The sequence below is a fragment of the Macrosteles quadrilineatus genome, unplaced genomic scaffold (assembly GCF_028750875.1).
Source record: "Macrosteles quadrilineatus isolate MER2022 unplaced genomic scaffold, UCM_ALF_1.0 Scaffold_6__1_contigs__length_79288215, whole genome shotgun sequence".
NCBI classification, from domain to species: domain Eukaryota; kingdom Metazoa; phylum Arthropoda; class Insecta; order Hemiptera; family Cicadellidae; genus Macrosteles; species Macrosteles quadrilineatus.
In genome coordinates, this window is record NW_026542599.1 from 35,176,848 (window position 1) to 35,198,724 (window position 21,877).

The 21,877-nt window shown below is 34.6% G+C and overlaps 1 protein-coding gene across 1 annotated transcript in view; it reads left to right on the top strand.

Moving 5' to 3' along the window:
* The window catches only part of LOC128996892 (xaa-Pro dipeptidase), a 275,430-nt gene that overhangs the window by 232,883 nt on the left and 20,670 nt on the right, over positions 1-21,877 (top strand). Inside the window, exon 4 of the mRNA XM_054422419.1 lies at positions 16,222-16,269. Coding sequence (XP_054278394.1) covers positions 16,222-16,269 — 48 coding nt within the window. The remainder of the gene's footprint in view (positions 1-16,221; positions 16,270-21,877) is intronic.

Below are 21,877 nucleotides of genomic sequence, written 5' to 3' on the forward strand. Positions count from 1 at the left end.
ATAGTGTGTTTTATTTGTATTACCTTTCATATACATTAAATGGATTGTTGATTTTGCATGAGCAAGATATTGGTATGCAATGTATATTACTTGTTTGCGGAAAGATATTAATCTAGAATTCTTTCTTGGTGATATTTCTTGACTATTTATTTTAGTGTTGACGGAATTCCTACCTCGAAAATTGCATTTTATACTGACAGCGACGGGGAGTTGGGGGTTGTCAACTCGTTGACTCCCCTCAGAGATTTTAATGATTCAACGAAGCTCCATTAGCCATTAGCAGTGTTTCCTACCATTAAATGGTTTGAAGTGCTGATGTGCCATTAGCTCTGTCCAATCTCGCTATGTTTCAAATATATTCCGTAAAAATTTAAAAATATTTTTTTTACAAATGATTTACTAATAGGCCTACAGTATTTTTTTCGATTCGCTCTGATACCTTTTACTAAAGTTCAATTAGTATGCATTTTAAACACTTACAATAATTACAAATACAGTATTATTTTCGATTCGCTCTGATACCTCTTACTAAAATTCAATTACTATGCATTTTAAACACTTACAATAATTGTTTTGTGACCTAAAATAGTAAACATTAATCGTGTTAAAACGAAACTAATTATTAAACCTATGAGGGGTTTGTTCAAAAACAAAGTACATTTACTTCATCTATGGTTGTATGTTTGTTAACGCATTGTTGACAGCTAAAACGAGATTAATTGTGTTAAAACACATCTAGGTTTTCTCAAACAATGAAATCCTAGTTTTCGACACTAGGAGCGAAAGTTGCCTTTTTTTTTGTACTCAGTCGTGTTTTACGTACCAAAAAGACAACTTCGCTCCGTGTGATGAACAACTATTTTCATCATACTATGGAAATAAGCTTCTAATCTATACAAAATACCCCATAATTTGAGATTATAAGTCTTCATCAATGTTTACATTTCTGTTGTTTGTGTTTCAAATAGTAAACAACATTTATAATGTGCCATAAAGAAATGTTGATGTTAGCGAACAGAAAGATTTACCATATTTTTTTGTTTTAATTTAAGTAAACCCGAAAACTATAATTTTGCGAATTATAGAACTAAAATGGCTGTTTTTGCGGACAGTATGTTGAAAATAAATTTTCTTAGAACATTTTTGACAGGTTACTCAGGGTTATTGTGTGTAAAAACATATCGGAGTTTGTTGTGAATCATTAAATTAGGAAAGTTTTGTTTAAGGGAAGTTTTAAATATACCTCTCCTTTTATTTTTTGTTGTTGTTGTTAACTATTCTACTTTAAGACTATCTAATTAATATTAATAATAACTACTAGTTGGTTTGCTAATACAATGTTTTTATTCAGGGTTTAAGTAAGTTAAGCACTATTAAAAATGTAATTATATCAGGGGTGGGCATTCGTGCTAAATGTAAATCAAAAGATTTAATTTAAACTTAAACATAAAAAATATTTAATAACTTAAGTTGAATGATAATTTTAAAACGGTGATTAAGATACATTTTATGATTAATTTGGATTTTGATTAGATATTTTTTTCGAGGTAGTGCAAAATGGATGCTGTAAGCCAATGCCTAAGTGACATTTAGAACGTTCTCACCAATCCTCTATAACTTCTTATAATTTGTATTTAAATTCTGTAATATTTTTTTCGATTTGGATGTCAAATATATGGTTAGCACTTTATTTTACAATGGAATTTTAAAATTGTTAATTTAATTTAGCACAACTTTAATTTTGATTTTGTCTTCATGAACTCAACACAGTCACAAGAAAACGAGAAAATAAATTTCTCTGTTAAAACACACCTGAGTTGCAACAATTTAAATGATGGCGAAATAAAGTTTATTAAACATTATATGTATGTAAAACAATCACACCCCGGTTTGTTATGAAACAATTCATATTGTATTGTCAAACAAAACAAAGCTGACATCTAAAACAAAATTATTGTGCGAAATAACACATCCGTGTTTTGTTGTGAAATTACAAATATTATTGTTGAAACGCAGGATGTCAGCAAAAAAATATTATTTATGTGAAAATGTGTCAACATTTATCATGAAGCGATTGGAATGGTTTATTTAAATTCAATTGTTAGGTAAAAAAATATTTCTAGGTGAAAAATACATCAGAGTTTGTTATAGTGCAATTAAGTGTATACTACGATACTACAGGATGTTTAACACAGGAACGGGTAACTCTAACTGTAATTCTAACTGAAACTCTAACTTGTGTACTTAAACTCAAAGTAAATAGAGTTGAAGGTTGTTTTACAAACACTGTGTATTGTACAAGGGTAACAGGTTACATAACACTTATATGTCTCTGTTATGTATTATATTCCAGAGTCACGTTTACAGGGTGGTTTGTGCAAATGTTGCCTGGAAGAGTAAATAGTTGTATCACAGTTACACTAAACCTTCTTTCCATCATTTCAATATTTCAAAGTTATCATTTTTGAACATTTTATCGCATCGATGATTACTTTTTTTGTAACTGCATTATAAAGCACTGTTTCGTTTGATTTGATCATGATTTTTTAATTTATTAATTTTTTTTGTATTTTTTTTTGTGTAATTTAAAACTGTTTTTAATGTGAGTATTTGTGTAAACCTTTAGGTACCTTGAAGTGCCTGGAAAATGTTTTATTAAACGGTTTACCTTTAAAACATAACTCATCGAAACTGTATTTATAATGTACATAAGCATTTAATTATGCTTATCTCATTTAACCGTCTAAAAGTTTAATCAAATTAAGTTTCCTACATTTGTTTGTGTTTAGTTTACATTAAGCTAGATAATTGTAATAATTTAACTTATTTTGAAGTAAAGTTAATAGATTGCCACTCTACAATATCTCATAGTAATGAAATAAATGACAAACTGTTTAAACTGAACGTTTGTTGATGGAATTGGAAAGTTGTATTTAGAACTAAAAACTCGGCCTGTTACATTGATTAAACAGTTATAGCACGTTTTACGCATTTAAAAGACCGTACAACCACAACAGAACCATTAAAATTGCCATAAATACACTTTCAATAACGATTGACTACGGATGACCCAGGGACGGAAGATCCGGTAATAATATTGATATTCTGTCATAACCCAAATAATTCTATCTACACATTCCGTACTCGCTGGATGTTATATTCACTTGTTTTCACCCCTGGCCGAGGTCGTGGGAAATAATTAAATTCCCCTTACTCTTGATAGGGGAGAGAACTAGACCGGTGAGATGAACACAAGACTAAAGTATAGACTTGAAGGAAACCTGTAAAACTCTAGATTTCCAAACTAGTTGCATTCCTAATGATTCTACAGGAAAAAATTGTATCGGCAAATAGGAAACTTTAATTGTGTAATTTCAAATAGTAAGTCTATGCTTACGTATGTAATTCAGAATCGGCCGTTGACCTGATCAGTGATTACTACCCACGAATACTAGAAACTACCAATCTATACTATTGCAATATTTCAATTTAAAATAAAAATAAAAATTCGCTAAGAGTGTGGTTTAAGATTTAAAAAAAAACATTTTACGCCACACTACATTATTTTGACGAACTTCCCACGCAAGGATTTAGTCCAGTAAACAGCTGTTTGCCGCCAGCTTATTCAAATGGGGTTTCATTGCGTACTACTGTACTGTAATGAGTTTTGCCGGACACCAATCAGCTGATTATACTATATTTAGGTGACAATGAATGGTTATAAACAAAAACATAACCTCTCTTAGAGGTTATGACTAGTGATTTTTAGTCCTTTAGTTGGTGAAAATATATTAGGATTTGTACAGAATTAGTAGTATGGCGTAAACTATCGTACGTAACTCGTCCAAAATGTGTGTACCGGACTCGTATGGTAATCCCGTACTCGACTTCGTCTCGCACGGGAACGACCACACTCGTCCGGTAAACACTTATTTTCAGGACTAGTAACGTAATATACTATTACAGTGTAGATACGCGTAAAATAAATAATAGCAAACTGTTTTATACCACCAAAAGGAAGACAGAGCATTATAGTGATAAATATACTAATGGAACAAGGAAATGCCTACAGATTTTATTTATTTTCAGATTAAACAGATTACGATAAAAAATAAAAGGAATATCATGGTTCCATCGAAATAGGCAACCTTTGCTTCGTAGTAAAAAAAAAATACACAAAACAGTTTGATATCCAGAAAAGAAAGATTAACCAGGCTAGAAAATAATAGTAAATACTTCGAAGATAAAAATGTGTTTGCAATCGATTAGCTGTTGAAAAAAATGATAAAAAATGTACAAGAAACCAGAAAATTCTTAGAAATCAAGGAAACCATAATTTTACAGTTCAAAGCTTGTAATATGTATTTGAAACTATATTGTGTAAGCTGTCAGCTGTTGCTTAAGATGAAAGGACAACCAACCTACGGAATGTTCACGGTGGTTTTAAGAAGTTACATAAGAGTCGCGTTTGCTACATTCTACTTAACTTCATAAAAGGATTACTCCGCTGTCTCCACAATAAGTGGGTTTCACTTGCTCTACATTTGTTAAACAGTCTACCTTTGTTTTATTTTTAGACGTAAACAAACTATTCCTCGTTTAGGGAAGCGTTAGCCAAAATACATAGACATTTATTTTATCATTTTTTATTTATAATGTGTTTAATGTGCTTAATGTGTGTTTAATGTGTTTAATTGACTGACAGGGCTCTGTTTGATTGCATTTAATGGGTTTTGCAAAATTATTTCATTTTCAAATAAACACCAATACTGATCAAACAAATGTCAGGGTATTCCATGAATAGATTTAGGTTTTTAAGTTAATCCACGTCTAAATATTTTAGAATGAAGATTTGTTGCCAAGTTAAAAAACATTTTACTTAAATTTGATCTTTATCAAGGCTGAACACAAATTTAATTTTTCTATTCCTATGAATTCACTAAAGACAATTTTGAGGTAGATGTACCTATGCTTTTGTTCGGTATTTGTAGAAGGAGTTTTTTTGTTTATTATGTCTTGATGTGTTCATTACAACTAAATACCTTGTCCTGTTTATTATGCCTTGATGTGTTCATTACAACTAAATACCTTGTCCTGTTTATTATACCTTGATGTGTTCATTGTCCTCTCGTTATATAACCAACCAGTAAAGCAAATGTTATAAAATATAACTTTAAATAAAAGAGAAAAATCAAATCGACGTTAGTATATACAATGGTTACCCACTAAAACGCTATAAAACATGCTTTAGATTTAACAGAAGTATTACAATTCTTCTAGCAGTACTCAAGTAGGAATGTACACAGTCCCTAAGAATATTCACTACTGCTTACAGAAACAAAATCATCTACAGTAAACTACATTTACAACAGATTGAAGATGGACTTCAAAAGTGGATTTGTATAAATGTCATTGAGCAGAGACTGTTCTAAGATAATACAGTTTACTAAAGATTTTACCCAGCAAAGCTCAATCCCTGGTACCGATAAAATCAACTCAGCATTCTTTACACCGAATTAATAGCAGTAATTTTTTCTATGAAACATTTAACTCCAACTCATAGACAACAAACAGTTTCGTTTCCATTTGCTCAAATAATCTCACATTCTACAGTTCTAATGTGTCCACTTAATCGAATCTATAGTTATTTGTGCAACTAGTGAGAAAAGTGAGCAATTGACTCACTCGAGAGAAATCCTTACTCACGAGCCGTAGGCGAGTGAGGAATGGTTTCTCGAGTGAGGCAATTGCACTTTGAACTCAAGTTGCACATTATACTTTTCCTACAGTTACCATAAAACAAATAAATTGGTGAAGAAACATAACCTATTTTTACACAGAAGTGAACTTTTAATATAACATTTAATGTGAAGTGACAAATACAACAGTACAACAGCTGACCAGCTGATTTACAGCCAGTGCTGCCAACGTACTTCGCGCGCATACGACGTTGCCTGCATTACGCGCTCACTATTTCGTGCCTTCACGTTGCAAATCTGGAGTGAGACAAAGTAATTAGAGTGAGACAATATTAACATTGTCTCACTGATGAGCGAATTGGCCACTTTGCTTTCTCAAATCAGTGAGAGAACATGTACATTGTTAGGTAACTGTAGGAAAAATACATTTCCAATGTGACATTTTCGAATTAAGTTTGACGGGACATTTTTATTTACCTCGTTCTCCCTATTCATATGGAAATGGAAATACAATATTTGATCCCGTTGTGAGCGGAGTTGGATTTATTTGACATCGTTCTCGGAAATATTTGAGCATTTACATAATATCCGGCGCATTTCATCCCCAAATGACACGTGTTTTGCCACGTTTAGCATACGTTGAGGCATCAGCAGATGTTTTGCGAGTTTGGGAAGTTATTTCTGATATTCTGATTGAAATCAAATGAAATACTACTTTATTGCCACAAAACATGTCACAGATCCAGCGTAGTTGGCGAAACAGGTACCATTGTAAGATCTTAAAAAATATGTTTACTTAAATTAAAATACATTTACTTACTTTAAATTTTTAAACACTCAAAATTTTAGTGGTTAGACTGTTGTAAAGCCTTACCCATGTAATAAGGAGATTTTTCATATAGACATAGACGATATATTGGATATTGAAAATGTTTTGACTGTGTAGGATACGGATGACTAAATTGTTTATCATTATACATTTGATAATTAATTTCAAAATTCACCATCATTTCAAATATATAAAGTGAAGTCAAAGTTAATATCTCGTATTTAGCAAATAAAGCTTTACATTAAGTTCTTTTTTGGTATAAATGATAATGCCCTTCTGAATTTCTTCTGAATTTAAAAACTTCCGTTTCCTCATTAAAATTTGACTGACAATTTTAAAAAGTCATCTAATGTACGTAAAAAAATTATGTATCTTATCTTTACAAGCTCCAAACTGTCCATCCGATTTACGCGAAACTTTTGTTTTGCATTTTGGAAGGCGTTATCTTAAAATGCCATTGTGATGATCCCTCAACGATGTAAAGAACTACTGATGTAAAGAACTGAGTTGTTTATATCGTAGTGATCCCTAGAGCTGATAGGGTTTTGAATTGCTGCTTTAGGACGGAAACATTTTTATTGGTATCCATGGCAACGATACAATAACCCACTATAATAAGTACTTTGTTTACATTTAATTTGTTTTCACACACTATGATGTTTTTAGCTGTTTTACATACGTTTATTGGTGGCGGAAAGTTACGTTTTGCTGACCATGCCAGCTATCATTTGGGGACAGAACAGGTTTTTACATTCCTAGGGCCGCAAAATCAGCTGCCCGCTTACTTTCCTAAAACATGAATGCATATAATTAAATACGCAATCAGTATCCATAGCATTGCAATAGAGTTGTTTTATTGTCAACGCTGCCTAGCAACTATTTATTATTATTTTTGCTGATTCCTCAAATTATTTCTTCACATAACCAGTTGTAGTTGTGTTGACTATCAGTGTGAATTATTATTGTGGTGAATAGTGGTAATAGGGTATAGTGTGGTGAAAAATAGCGTACTTCCTCTTTTTCGTTTGTCATTAATTTAACAATTAGGTCTACTTATTCTGATATTAATGCTGATTTAAATTAATCAAATTGGGTATTACGAAATCTAAGTCTATAGATTTATTCAGCATTAGGCCATTACTAAGTCTAATTTAAATCAGCATTAGAGTAGATCTATGGTAGAATCAAAAGGTTAAACAAGTAAATAAAAAACTTAAACCAAAACAAATCTAACAGCTGATGTATCTTCAATCCTGCTCTTAGGAGAGGGTTATATCGAAAAACTAATATTTTCGTAGAAGTTTCTCCTCAAGACGTCCCATTCAATTATGTGGTTGATAGGTGTATGGCTTGCAGTTTTCTCAAAAGCTCGTGGCCCTTATTATAGCTGATGGGTTTTGTTGCCATATCACATATCAGCTCTTCCTCAGCAGTCGTCCAGTATGGTTGTTGTGTGAGGCCTACTGCTACAATACAGTTCAGATCACGCCAGCCGGTGTTGTAGGCCGAAGGTGTTGCTAATTATACACCTTGTGCTAAAACCAGCGACGGCCCTCACAGCATGCACGAATATACGAGTATAGAGTGTATCCAACAATGTGAAGATAAACTACACAAGCAGCGAGACATGTCACAACTGGGAGAAATGTCGCCAGGGGGATTGTGAGGAACAGGAATATGTAGCTGGGTGTTTTCAGGGACTTGTGATGACAATTGTCATTTCATTGAGATGAGCACGCCACTTGATATGAGTGTAGAATGGTATGAGATGATCGGGGACACCGAAACTGCCACGACGTTTTACGACCATGCTCCATACTGAAACTGCCACGGCAATTAGTGAGGATTATAAGGGTGTTTTTGAGGAATGCCGGGCAAATGCGGACACGGAATATTGGGGACACATCATTAAAGAGGGCATAAGCGGACACTAGAGATTACTGCTACCTGACAAGGGGTTGACAGGTCTCTGCAAATATTTCAAGGGTGGAACATTGCGGACAAATGTATCTACGATGGGGAAAAAGGTGCGAGGGAGAAAGGCCACGGGTATTTGGCAGTTTAAATCTTTATCTTTCTATTTATAGCTAGACTCTCCCTACCCTAAACTATTATACGCGATAGGCTACGTTTGTGCTTACAATGTTTTAAAAAAATAATCCAAGGATTTCCAAAACTGGAACAAATAGCCTTCAAAAATGTTGTTATTTATTATGATTATTTTTATAAAACATTGTAAGCACAAACGTAGCCTATCGCGTATAATAGTTTAGGGTAGGGAGAGTCTAGCTATAAATAGAAAGATAAAGATTTAAACTGCCAAATACCCGTGGCCTTTCTCCCTCGCACCTTTTTCCCCATCGTAGATACATTTGTCCGCAATGTTCCACCCTTGAAATATTTGCAGAGACCTGTCAACCCCTTGTCAGGTAGCAGTAATCTCTAGTGTCCGCTTATGCCCTCTTTAATGATGTGTCCCCAATATTCCGTGTCCGCATTTGCCCGGACACCGTTTTTGAGAGGGCTAGAAACACTGAAACTGCCACGGCGGATTCCTCAGGTAGACGGGGAGAAACGGGAGGCTTAAAATTCCCATTTCTGTCTTAACCTTTTAATTTCTTTCACAATAATACGTTGATTGGAAAAATAAGTGATTGATTTGCCCTTTCGTATTTATATTTTAGGATTTATTTTTATGTTAATATAAGTTTTTAGTGTTGCGACTGTTAGAGTATTTACTTTATAAGTATTTATTCCGTCTCTTGAGAATATATTTACTTTATAATTATTCTGAAATATAGTTATTCTGAATAATTATTTACCACTAAGGAACAAGTTTCATGTTCATTTACCACTTATATAACACTGCATTTTATATGATCTGTTCGACGCTTTTAATTACACTAGAGGTGATCAAATACTAATATAATACTGTAAAACTGTAATATTCAAAAATAGTTTTATTCACCCAAGACGCTAGGTTGCAGAACTACAAATACTGTACCAACCTCCATGGTCTGCAGAGGGGCGTTCTCGTGGAATCTCAGTGGAATGCCCTCCTATTAGCTTGACTCATGTAATATTTTTCAAATTCGGTATTTCTCAACAGTTTTGTGCCATCCTTCAGAGAGTTAGTAGTAAGGGTGTTGGTGTGTTAGTTATACTTAGTTGATAGTCTTTCGATGGAGGATAAGATATTTGAAACGAAGAGAAATGGTGCGGCGTTGTTAGTAGACGGCTACAGTTTTGTTATACAAAGTGTGGTGTTAGTAAGTGGGTTTGCAAGAGAAAAAATCGGGGAGGATGTCGCGCAAAATGCTTCACAGATTATATATAACAACGAGTAACAGTAACTGAAACGATTTTAACGCTTACCATTCTTCAGTCACTGTAGTGGGTTGAGTTTAGATAGGGACCTCTAGCTTTTGTCGATATTCTTTCTTCGATATATATTTCTTCGACTAATGGCCTATTAATATGAGGTGTCACTCGATGTGGCCACCAAAATAACCCATTTTGGGTTTAAGAACAAAATTTGAATACAACAAAAAGTTCACTTGCGTGAGATAAATAAATAAATAATAAATAAATAAAATTGTCTTTATTGGTTCAAGCGTTAAGTCAATTTTACAAAACTGTTTTTCTCTTACAACTTTCGTCATCTAATATCTAACAAACAATTAAAACCAAAATAAGTACATAAGACTAAAAGCTATACATGAAATGAGCACATTTTTATATTCGTTTTGAAGCCTGTTAAACCTTTTTCTCTTATTTTTGAAGGGACAGAGTTGTACAATTTAGGTCCGAAATAAGCAAAGGCTCTCCGACCTACCTCATGGCTGACTTTAGGCACGTGCAACAAATCGTTCTGTCGGGTGCTGCGCTTAGAAACGTCCCGCCGGGCTGGCAGTTTTTCTCTCAAGTAGAGTGGCTTACCTAGGGATAACGTTTTGTGTATGAGAACACAAGTAGAGGCCTTACAAAAAACTTCAATGGGCAGCAATTTCGCATCACTTCTGAATGTACTTACGTGTTCTCTTTTTCTTAGGCCATAAATGAACCTGACTGCTGCATTCTGCGTTCTCTGTATTTTATTACAGTCACCTTTTAATATACTGTTTCCATATGCTGGAAGACAGTATTCAATAGCAGAGAGAACTAGCGACTTGACTATCTGGACCCTAGCGTCCTCAGGCAATAGGTATCTAAGCCTATACAGTCCGCGTAATCTACCCAATGCCTTCTGACACGCATAGGACACATGCTGCGAGAGGGTGAGGTTGTCATCTAATATCACACCAAGTGTTTTTACTTGGCTACATATTTCAAGGGCATGTCCAGAAAGAGATATCTTACCATAAGCCCCAATTTTTAGTGCATTCTGCAAGTCAGGAGGGGCAACATGGAGAACAGAGCACTTATTAACGTTTAATTTCAGCCCCTGACTCATGGACCACTCTTCCACAGATTTAGATAGAGATTCCACTTATAATTTGAGATAGAGACGTGTACAGAGTTTTGTTTTCTTGACGTAACCCATTAAAAGGTTAACTGGTGATGTCCATACTTTTGCCCAGCCCTGTAAATGTGAATAAACAAAATTTATAATTGAGGTATATTACTAAATAAATATGCAAAAACACACACCGAGTCTCATTTCATTCTGATTAAACATGAGAAAATGGGAAGCAAATTCGTGTTGATTTCCTACCGGGCGTAACATCCGTGAAAATTTTCTGTGATCATAGAAACGACCGAGATTATTACTTGCGATCACGGAAACGCCTAAAAATGGAGAATCGTCATAAGAAACTTTAACAAACATCCGTGATCGTATGTTACGATCGTGGCCAAATCCGTGATAATTTCCAGCGATTCACCGCAGAAATAACTGTGATGGTAAACTACGACAGCAATGATGATGACCGGTGATGATTTCACAATTGCGGCAACATTAGCATTCATCTCCAGCGATTATTTTAACACCCGTAACCATTTTTCGCGATCGACGAAAAATTAATGATCATCTTGCCCTTGCGGCTTAGTGTGTGATGATTTATCGATATTGCGGCAATGTCCGTGGTCATTTTTACAGTAGTTTCTCGCAATGGCGTTTTTCGATTGCGCAATACGTGTAAACTCTGGGTTTTCGGGTGGATTTTACGGCAAATATTTTACCATTTTTATTTCTCGATTTCTTACTAAATTCAATTACAACTCATGGACTTTTTCCTGATAGTTAAAATTCACGCGCTATTCCCGGTTTCTAGGTTGGCAGAATTAAGTGACCCTGAATTATCACTACAAGTAGCCTAGGCTAATTAAGATTTATTTTTTACCAACCGTATCTAAAATGTATACTTATCAATTATGAAGTTTTTATCTGGTATTATTAATGTAAACCTGCACATTATTCGAACTTAATTGACTAGACCATACCTTACTACTAACTCTCTGAAGGATGGCACAAAACTGTTGAGAAATACCGAATTTGAAAAATATTACATCAAGCTAATAGGAGGGCATTCCACTGAGATTCCACGAGAACGCCCCTCTGGAGACCATGGAGGTTGGTACAGTATAAATTAATTAACTGGAAAGACTCGAACTTAATTCTGTGTATTCTAGTCATCACAAAGGATCTTATACTTCGACGCCAATTCCTAAGACAATTGGAACGCAGTGCGCGCAGTATTTCCAACTCATTGCTGAAAAGCATGTTTTCATAGTATTCCCAGCTCATTTCTAAATACATTACCTCCACCGCAGCCCAAAAAATCAAAATATTAATAGTATAGGATGAAATCAATAAAATCGCCAAATATGATCAATATATACACAATTGTGTTTTATTTATACTTCAGGACACGTATCCTGTTGTGCTATTATTTGCATTAGATTATGTTTCTTCTTGTGCAATTTTGACGATGCCTACCTATACCTTGGTATATTTATAAACTGAAAACTTCAAATCTAATGATAAAATATGTGTTTATCGATTTCTTTAATACCAGCAATTCACTATAACGGGTTAAGAGCATTCATATAATACATTTAGTAAGAAACATTTTACATTCCATTGCAATCTTAATCCATTAGAACATATTATTTAATTATTTCTGACTTCATCGGTAGTTAAATGACTTTTTCTATTGATACTTGATTTAAATAACTGCAAAGTTAGTATGGCCTCTTTTAAGTAGTGGCATGAAAAGCATTTAACTAAGTTATGAGCTAAGTAAAGTGTTGTGTTTCAAAATCGTCACTGTGATGAGTGAGGGATATTCTCATTCCCGTTTCTCCCTGCACGTTGCCAAACCAACCTCCCCTTCCTGAGGAATCCGCCGTGGCAGTTTCAGTGTTTCTAGCATTCTCAAAAACACCCTTATAATCCTCACTAATTGGCGTGGCAGTTTCGGTATGGATTATGATCATAAAACGTCGTGGCAGTTTCGGTACAGCCGAAGTACCTAGTATCATAGATAAAAGGAGTATACATAGTACATAGACAAGGAGTATGTGTAAATCCTTTTATCCTATGCTAGTATGATCAGTATGCCAGTATGCAGAGAGCACAGAATAGAAAACTTTCTATTCTGTGCTCTCTGGCCAGTATGACATTAGGATCCTTGTCAGAGTTGGAGTTTCAAAAGAGGTTTTAAAAGACTTGACTGGTAGGAGTGGGTAAAGTTATTATAAGAATCATATGATTGGAAAAAGTTCTAGTTTCCAATCTTTCCAAATAGCAATGTAAAACGAAAATCATAGTAAACATCGGAAACAGGTTTAAATCGATTTGAGTGAAGTATTTGTGCCAACTTGAAAATATTGGTGTAATGTTGGGGTTTATTCGAGTTTTGAGATCAATACCGGTAGAGGTTAGTCTAGTAAAGTTTTATCTATTTCGATCAATTTGTTTAAATTCTTAATATTTTTATGTCGTAACACTTAAGGGAAGTATATGATTATGAATTACACAAATCGAATATTAATTTCGATCAATTTGTTTAAATTCTTAATATTTTTATGTCGTAACACTTAAGGGAAGTATATGATTATGAATTACACAAATCGAATATTAATTATGATATTGGAACTACCAATTATCTAAAAAAAAGTATGAGGATCCTGTTATAAAAATATCGGAGTCTATGCAATACATGCTATACAAATCTTTGCCATCTATATATTAATAGCCAAGCGAGTTTCGTTAAAACATTTTTTCTCAGCACATGTGCATCGCAGGGAAAACCTGCGCATAAATTGAAATAGGAAAAAAATAAGCACAAAAATGAATTTAACATTTTTTTAAAATTAACATGGGCCTTATGGGTTGCCATGCTGGTGACAAAATAGTGTTTTTAGTATACCGTGGCTGCACAGCTTCAAAACATTGCTTATGAAAACTCGAACAATTTTCTCATTGAGTTGTTTAAGGACCAGAAGGTTGTATTCGATCTCGATTATAAAACTATCTAAAGATCTTCTGTAAAACTACAGTAAATTAAATTAACAATGTTGACCTGAGCAGTGAGCATCTGTTGTGCCGGTGTTGAACTACAGGTCACGTCTTGTTCTGACCTGTGGTCGTGAGACCCCGCGTTGTCCTGGAACAGAGGTAACGGGTCCTGCAGGATGACCGCGCTGACTCCTGGAACTGGGAACTGGAGTGGAGTCCTGCAGAGGGAACTGTCTTTCAACGGTTCGCAATATGTTAATGAAATGTTCAAGCCTTAAAAATTATCATTGAAAGTCCTATAGGACCTACTTGATTAATTTAAAATGAGGAATCAAATTGAAACTAATGTTGTTTTTATTGACACATTTTTTGGATAGTGTAGTATGACGTTCAAGTGTCACGACGTCCAATGATATTATTCAGTGTCACGACGTCCAAAATATAATTTTTGAGCTGTCTCATGACGTCCAATATAAACTATTCGACTGTTGCACGACGTACGAATCTCATCATGTCTAAAAGTACAGTACCTGCAAAAACAGTCTCTCTACAAGCTTTGGACGTCATGGGATTGGTCGTTGTGAAACAGCGCACACTCTTAAAAAAGTAGTAGTTGCACCACGTCCAAAGCCGCTGCCAATTGCACGACGTCCAATAGCTCCTGAAGTAATGAAAAAACAATTCCGGCCTGTGCCTAGTGTCCTGAGGAAAAATTTAATTGTAGAACCTCGATGATAAGAATCCAATGAGGATTATCAAATAAGGCTTGCTATCGAGGTATGACGTCGATGATCAGTAGGGGATAAAATCTCGGCGATCCTTCTTATCGAGGTTTGCAATAACATGGGATTTGAAGTATAATACAAAATCAATGGCATTTAAAATGACACTAGTTGTCAAAGTTGACTTGTTATTGAAGTTCCATTGCAGCAAGTACTGTATGAATGTTTTTGTAATTTTATCTGTTTATTTGCATGCACTATTTATACAACAAATGTTTCTTTTGCTGTCTTATCGGTGTTATCTTGTAAATAGGCTGCTTTTGCTATTGTCGACAAGTGGATAAATAATCCCAAAGATACTCGCTTATGTCGTGTGAGAGGAAATCATATAACACCCCTTAGTGAAAAAACTTCAGCGTTTGTTTCCTTTGCTGTCTTATCGGTGTTATCTTGTAAATGGGCTGTTTTTGCTATTGTCGACAAGTGGATAAATAATCCCAAAGATACTCGCTTATGTCATGAGAGAGGAAATCATATAACATCCCTTAATGAAAAAACTTAACCGTTTGTTCGAGTTTGCTGAGACAATAGAGTTAAGATTTTGTTTTTCTTGTAGAATTAACTACTGACTACTGGATTTAAATGAAGTACTGTAATTGTTTTTAGACTTGAAGTTGATTTAGTTATTCAGAAAACTTTGGTATTTTACAATAGTTAATAGTTGAAGTAAATTTATATCTAATATTTCTTACATATCCTCCATCAAACAACATTCAAAGTATTAAATTCCACAGTAATAAGACAATATTCCAATTGTGAATGTGAATAAATGTACACACGAAGATGTATTGGTATTGTAACTAAACTGCGTGGTGAAATGTGTTTCAAGACGTGTTTACAACACTAAAACTCGTCGATAAGTATTTCTACAAAGTGCTCTGTATTTTTCAACAGGAAAGTTTGTGCAAAGTTACTTGGCGTTAAGGTGTGAGCCGGATGTGTAGGCCTACTCATGGGGGCGATGTTCCCCCCTACATGACTTCCGGTGGTTATCACAATGCCATTGCGATTGCCTCTTATAACTTGAGGTTTCTCTTCTATCATGGCGCTCTGAACTGTGAGTCACTGAGTCATTGAGTCATAGTCAAGGGCTTTGATGGCTCGATACGGTTGCTCAATTTGTTTGTTGCGCGTTGTACAATGTACATTGTACAGTCACGGCAACTGGAAAAAGACCTCTATAACAATCAGGGATTTGAGGCTTCAAACTGATGTCCTTTTATCGTTTGATTCCGATTGTTTTGCTCAACCATGAAATACCATAAAGGATTGATTTACAAGTGTTCGTTATCCATCCCACAGAGAAGTTAAGATAATGCTGTACTTGGCCCTAGACACCATCAGTGCTAGACACCAGTGTACCATTGAATGTTACCTCCGTACCTTCCTTCTCTGTGGTTATCCAAAAAATAATATAAACCTGGGAATAAGTATTTTTTCTTGTTTCAGATAGCCAACTGTATCAATCATTTGAAGCCGGATCAGATTTTGACATTGGTAAGTTTGACTGCCTTATTTAGGTATTTTTTTAGCAAAGGAAATGTTTCACAATCTGTGTATGATGTGCGAATCAGTAAATCATTCTTAATGACTCATAATTTGTCGGAAATAATCCTGTTTGATTTATGAACACTCAAAAATACTCTAATTTGGGTAATATAATCCTATAAAAGGGGACTTTGAGAAATATAAGGACACCATCGGAACCATCCATTATTTAATTCCTCTACAGCCAGATTTTACTCAATTTGCAATAAAACTCACAGGCAACACGGAGAACTACTATCGGAATTTTCCACCCCCCACAGACAACCAAAATATCCCTAGTTTAGGACACAAAATCCCTGCAATGGTAACACTGGGCGCCGCACAGTCTACAGTTTACATTATCAGAGGGAGGCTTCGCGCCGTGTTAACAGTTTACCAACATGCAAAGGTCACAACCGGTGCGCGGCTCCGGAAATAACTTTTGTCTGACGGAGGACGTTTTTTGGGTGGGGTAACTACTAAGGGGGGGGGGTTAAGTGTGGAGCAGACAACTTTATCGATCCACAAGCTTAACTGCTTCAGCGAGTAACCTTTGCTATCAGCGGTGAAACTGAAACAAAAATGGTACATTTCCCTCATGCACGTGATTAGATAAAATGTTAAATACCTTCACCACAACTAATATGCAGACTAAACGAATTTCCATCTACCTGCCTGGAATTCCACTAATTTATACCCTTAAAATGGTCAAAATTTTTTCCTTTTTAAATATAATTAGTTGTAATGAGTACTTAGGTTTGCTGCTACGAAGAAGGTGTGTTTTTATTGAAATAGTCATAGCTTAGTATAAAATAAACACATTTTTCAAATTTCATTAAAATATGTATTTATTTATTTATTTTTTTTTTTGTTACTTAGGGAATGATTTATTATTCGGTACTATGAGAAACTATGGGTGTGTATTTGGTAGTGTGGGTTTTCAAAAATTATCTATCCTGAGCTGTCACACAAAACCATCATTTGGATCTAATGATTTGGCGTATATCTGGTTGACGAAGCGGTTTTGGAAATGTTTTCATTCTTGATTTCCTCTTTATTTTGACTTTTGAGCAATAACACAAGTTCCCAGAGTCCCAGAGTTCTACTTACGGGACACCCTGCATACAGCATATATACAGCTGAACGGGTTTCGAACTCTTCATATTTCTAAAATGTTCCGTTAAATGGATTACAACTTATAAACAACTTCTACATGCATGGTCGCTGAATGGTTTCAAATTAGTGGAAGTTTGACAAGACATTCTATATCAATATCAATGGAATGGCGGCAAAACATTGCAATGTTTGACTACATTGACGAGACCGACACCAAATCTCCATGACTACGGACGCATTGCTGTTTATTGACTCGACCCAGACAAGCTCGTGTTTTCAGTTCGTTTCTAAAGTGCGAGTATCGATTATGATTCTGTTGATACTCGACGTTTTACAACACGTTGAGTATGAAATAGTTCGTATATAGATCAGGAATCTGTAATCAGCTCACACATTATTTTAGGGGTGCACTCTTTACTCTTTGACATTATTATTTATCAATGGAAAATGCAGTTGGATACCTAATGCAAGTAGCCAAAACAATCGTTAAATATTATAGTTCAAACTTACACAGCGGGTGTTTCCATTTTAATTTGAGTTTATAGACTTTTTTACTACACCGCGTTTTGGGAGGTAAATGAATTCCTCCGGTTTTCAACCCTAGATCTGGCGGCGTCGTCTGCTAGCTGTGCACCTGTGAGATGGCAGAGGTTTTGGTCAACTTTGGTAGTGGCCTCATTAAACTGTTAATAACTCTGTTATATTGAATGGAAAACACAATAAATTATATATATTCTGATTCAGCACAAAACAATGAACAATTTAGTGAAAGTAATTTATTTTTTTACTCATAGTTGTCATAGTAACAAAGAGATAAGTTTTTTTTTTTTACTTTGAAAAATAAAATTTGAAATTTTATTGATTATAAGAAGTTTTACAATTTTTTTTTCTTATAAAGATATATTGGAAAAAGTTTGGCAGTTTAGTACTCTACATAGTAATATAAAGACTTTTGGAATAATTGTAAAAGGATTAGTAAAAAGTCAATAAATCTTTCAAAATGTGTTTTCACAAAAAAAACGCAAATAAAATTTTGAGTGATGTCAAAAATAGTAATAAATTCCAAGAGTCAATAAAAGTTGCATGTTTATACTCAAAAACCATAGGGCTTTCAATAAATATTTGTATTTTACTGATTATTGCAACTGAAAAAATTAAAAAACTCAAAATATAAACAACTTCTACATTTTTTATGAAAAATGTATAACATATTCGCATGAATGAAATGATTATAACATCTTCAATACCTCATGTATGAAATTCTGAGATATAAATTTTGTTACTAATTTTATGTACTTTTAGAATATATATAGGGTTTTTTGCTAAACCTAAGTAATAAGTCTCCTATAGAGTGTTTTGTAGAAAGTCGCAACCGAAAAATTCATTTTCGAAAAAAGTGACAAGTCATTACAAAGTGATATGGTGAAAAAAAACAAGTCATAAACTGGGTTGAAAAACATTCAAATATATATTTTATGACTAAATATGATTATTACAAATATTTACAAAGTAAGCCTACATTGTATTTGGCATACAAAATTAAAATCGGCTAAGCCTACGCAAAAAATTGGCTGCCAACCAAAAAATGAAATAGCCTTGGCCTAAATTAGAAATAAACTTATAATGAAGAAAGTATATTTACAAGCATGGTTATAGGCTATAAACTGTACAAACAAAAAAGAAATAGGCCTAAATTATAAAAAAACTTTATTAATAAGTCGCCTAAAGAGTTTTGTACTGCACTGTCACAGCACTATAAAAAATCACCTGTTTTCAAAATTTCCCACACGCGTATATAGAATCGCCCGTAGATGTTTTATATATGAAAAATAAAGCCCGTAATCTCATCTTCACAACAGTATAGGTTGTTAGTAATTTATTCCATCATAACACAACGAAATATGTGTTTGAGTGTGCCAATGACAAATTCGGCTCAATGAGCCTCTGCCATCTCACACTACACTTCTCATTGAGCCTCTTGCCAGATGTAGGGTCAAGTGAGCAACTATTAAAACTACATTTACCATACAACCGTATCTGCTAACCCAACAAGCTTAAGTTTTTTTTATATAAGATTTGTCTAAAGAAGATTACCTATTGTTAGGGATATTTAGCTCGGCGCTGGGACGGTTGGCAGCACTGGTGAAAGCATGTGCTATACCAATACAAAACAGCTGACTACAGACAGCTGGTGCGAGACGTGGCGTGGAGGGGGAAGTCATTGACCACCTCAGGTCGACGCATCAAGGTCACTCGCTGGCTGTTGATATTTGGGCTGACTGTTTGGGGTTTATTGTTCAGTTTTCTACTCTTTGTTTAAGTCAGTGATGCTTTTGTGGGGAAGTCCGCGTCGTGTTGTCCTTGGTAGAAATTTGAACAATTTCCTTCAAATGTGCACTAAACCGTGACACATTCCAAATACTAAATCATTTTTTTTACCGATTGTGATTACCCTACATCATAATTACTTATTATAATCATTTATGCACTTGTATACATTGAATGAATCGGGTTGGTCACGGCTACAGTACTTCGGTACTTCGGTGTGATCCATCTCAGACAAAACAATAGATCACTATTTTGTATGCAATGTAAATTAATCGCCCAACCCCAGTACAGTACCTGTTTTAGCGATTGACCTGAAAATGTCCATTGTTTTTCAATTTGTTTAATTGGTGTCTGGTCTTGGCTTGTATGGAAAAAATCTGCGTTCCTATGTTGCACGATTTGTCATGCATGTACATTGATGTATAATTTTGTAGCCACATCGATAAATAGTGGATCTTTTGTTTGCAAAATTATTTGTGTGCCATTACCATACACCTGTATATTACAGAAGTAGATTCACATGTTTTCCAGTCCCCACTTTATCGTGAACAGACTGTCTGTTCGAGGTCGTCACTTTATCGTATTACAGATGTCTGTTGTCGGTTGTGGTTGACTTGACACGGTTTCTTGTGTGGCAACTGTCTGGCCGGTCTCTAGTTGGCAACAATGTCGCCGCGCCTTGCCGGGAATGTAGCTTTGTTTATAAACAGAGCGCGCCCGCCAGCCCGGGAAATGGAGCGTGCAGGCTGACCAACCTCGCCTAGATAGATGTCCCCGTTTCCCACCAGCGGGTCGCACGGGTGAATTATGGCAATATTGAGGTGATGTGACTAGAAAAACGATATGTTCTTATAAATCGGTATGGATTTATTACATTGGTCGTTGTATATGACTTTATCCCACAAAGCTTAGTATCTAACGCTCAACGAATTTTCCTACAGCACGGAGAAGTAATAGGCCTACCTTTTACCTATATATTATATTACTTCTCTGTGCCTACAGTATGTTTTAAAACATTTGCGATTATTTATCTCGCCTAGTAATCCAAATGAATGGTTTCATCACCTTGCGAAGCTGATGCAATATAATCAAGCGTCTGACGTGAAATTAGGCTTATGTCATAAGCAGAATTACATAAACATCGCACTTTTCACGAAATGGTAAACAATGATGTCAAAATTAGAATATTGCAGGACGTATAATGGACACGCGTCGTCATCAAGTGATTTTTAAAGCAGTAGTATCTCTACTACGATTCGTCAATACATACGATAAAGTCGATATTGGATACAAAAATGGATAACTATCAGAGTACCCGTCCTTCGTATGGGGTTGGCATATAAGTATAAAATTCTTATTGCAGTTACTCGTGCTTTGCGTTTGCAATGGGAGAGGACACGGTTTTTAAGAAAGTTTGGATCTTTTAATTTACGGTATGCTAATGCTATAGAAGAGCACATCTACCATAGCAATCATGTTCTACCACTGCGCCTAAACAATAAAAAAGTGAAATTCTTATTATTTTTTACAGTTTTTTGTTGCTAGTTGGTTCAAATTGATATCATAGAACCAACTTGTTAAGTTGAAACAGCTGACAACATTCTGTTATTCCTTTCAAGTATGATTACACATAAGGTTAATGTGGGAAACTCCAGAGCCACTGGGGCGGAGCCCGAAAGGATTTTTGAGATAAGAATGCATCTATGTGTAATCGGGAATTTGAGCTATCATCATACCAAATTTCAACACTGTCGGTTTAGTATTTTCGCGTTTACTTGTCAAAAACATCCATCCATCCATACAAACTTTCTCACTTAGTAAAAATAAATAAATACACTTATAATTTTGAATAAATTAAAATAAAACAACCTAAGTTATATAAATATGTTTTTTATTTAATAAACATTAATTGCCACATTCAAGTTTCCAGCTTTTGCTTGCTATTATTTAGGACTTAGGCTCCCTTTTGCTCCCTTTTGATCCTACTTATTTAATGTCAATAGATTATGAAGTCATACTTATTCAATTATCTTCCCTTAATACCAATACAGTACAATAAAAAAAAGAATAATTCATATTAAAAGTACCATTAAATCCCACAGACCCCAAAATATCCCGTTTTAGACTAAATTAC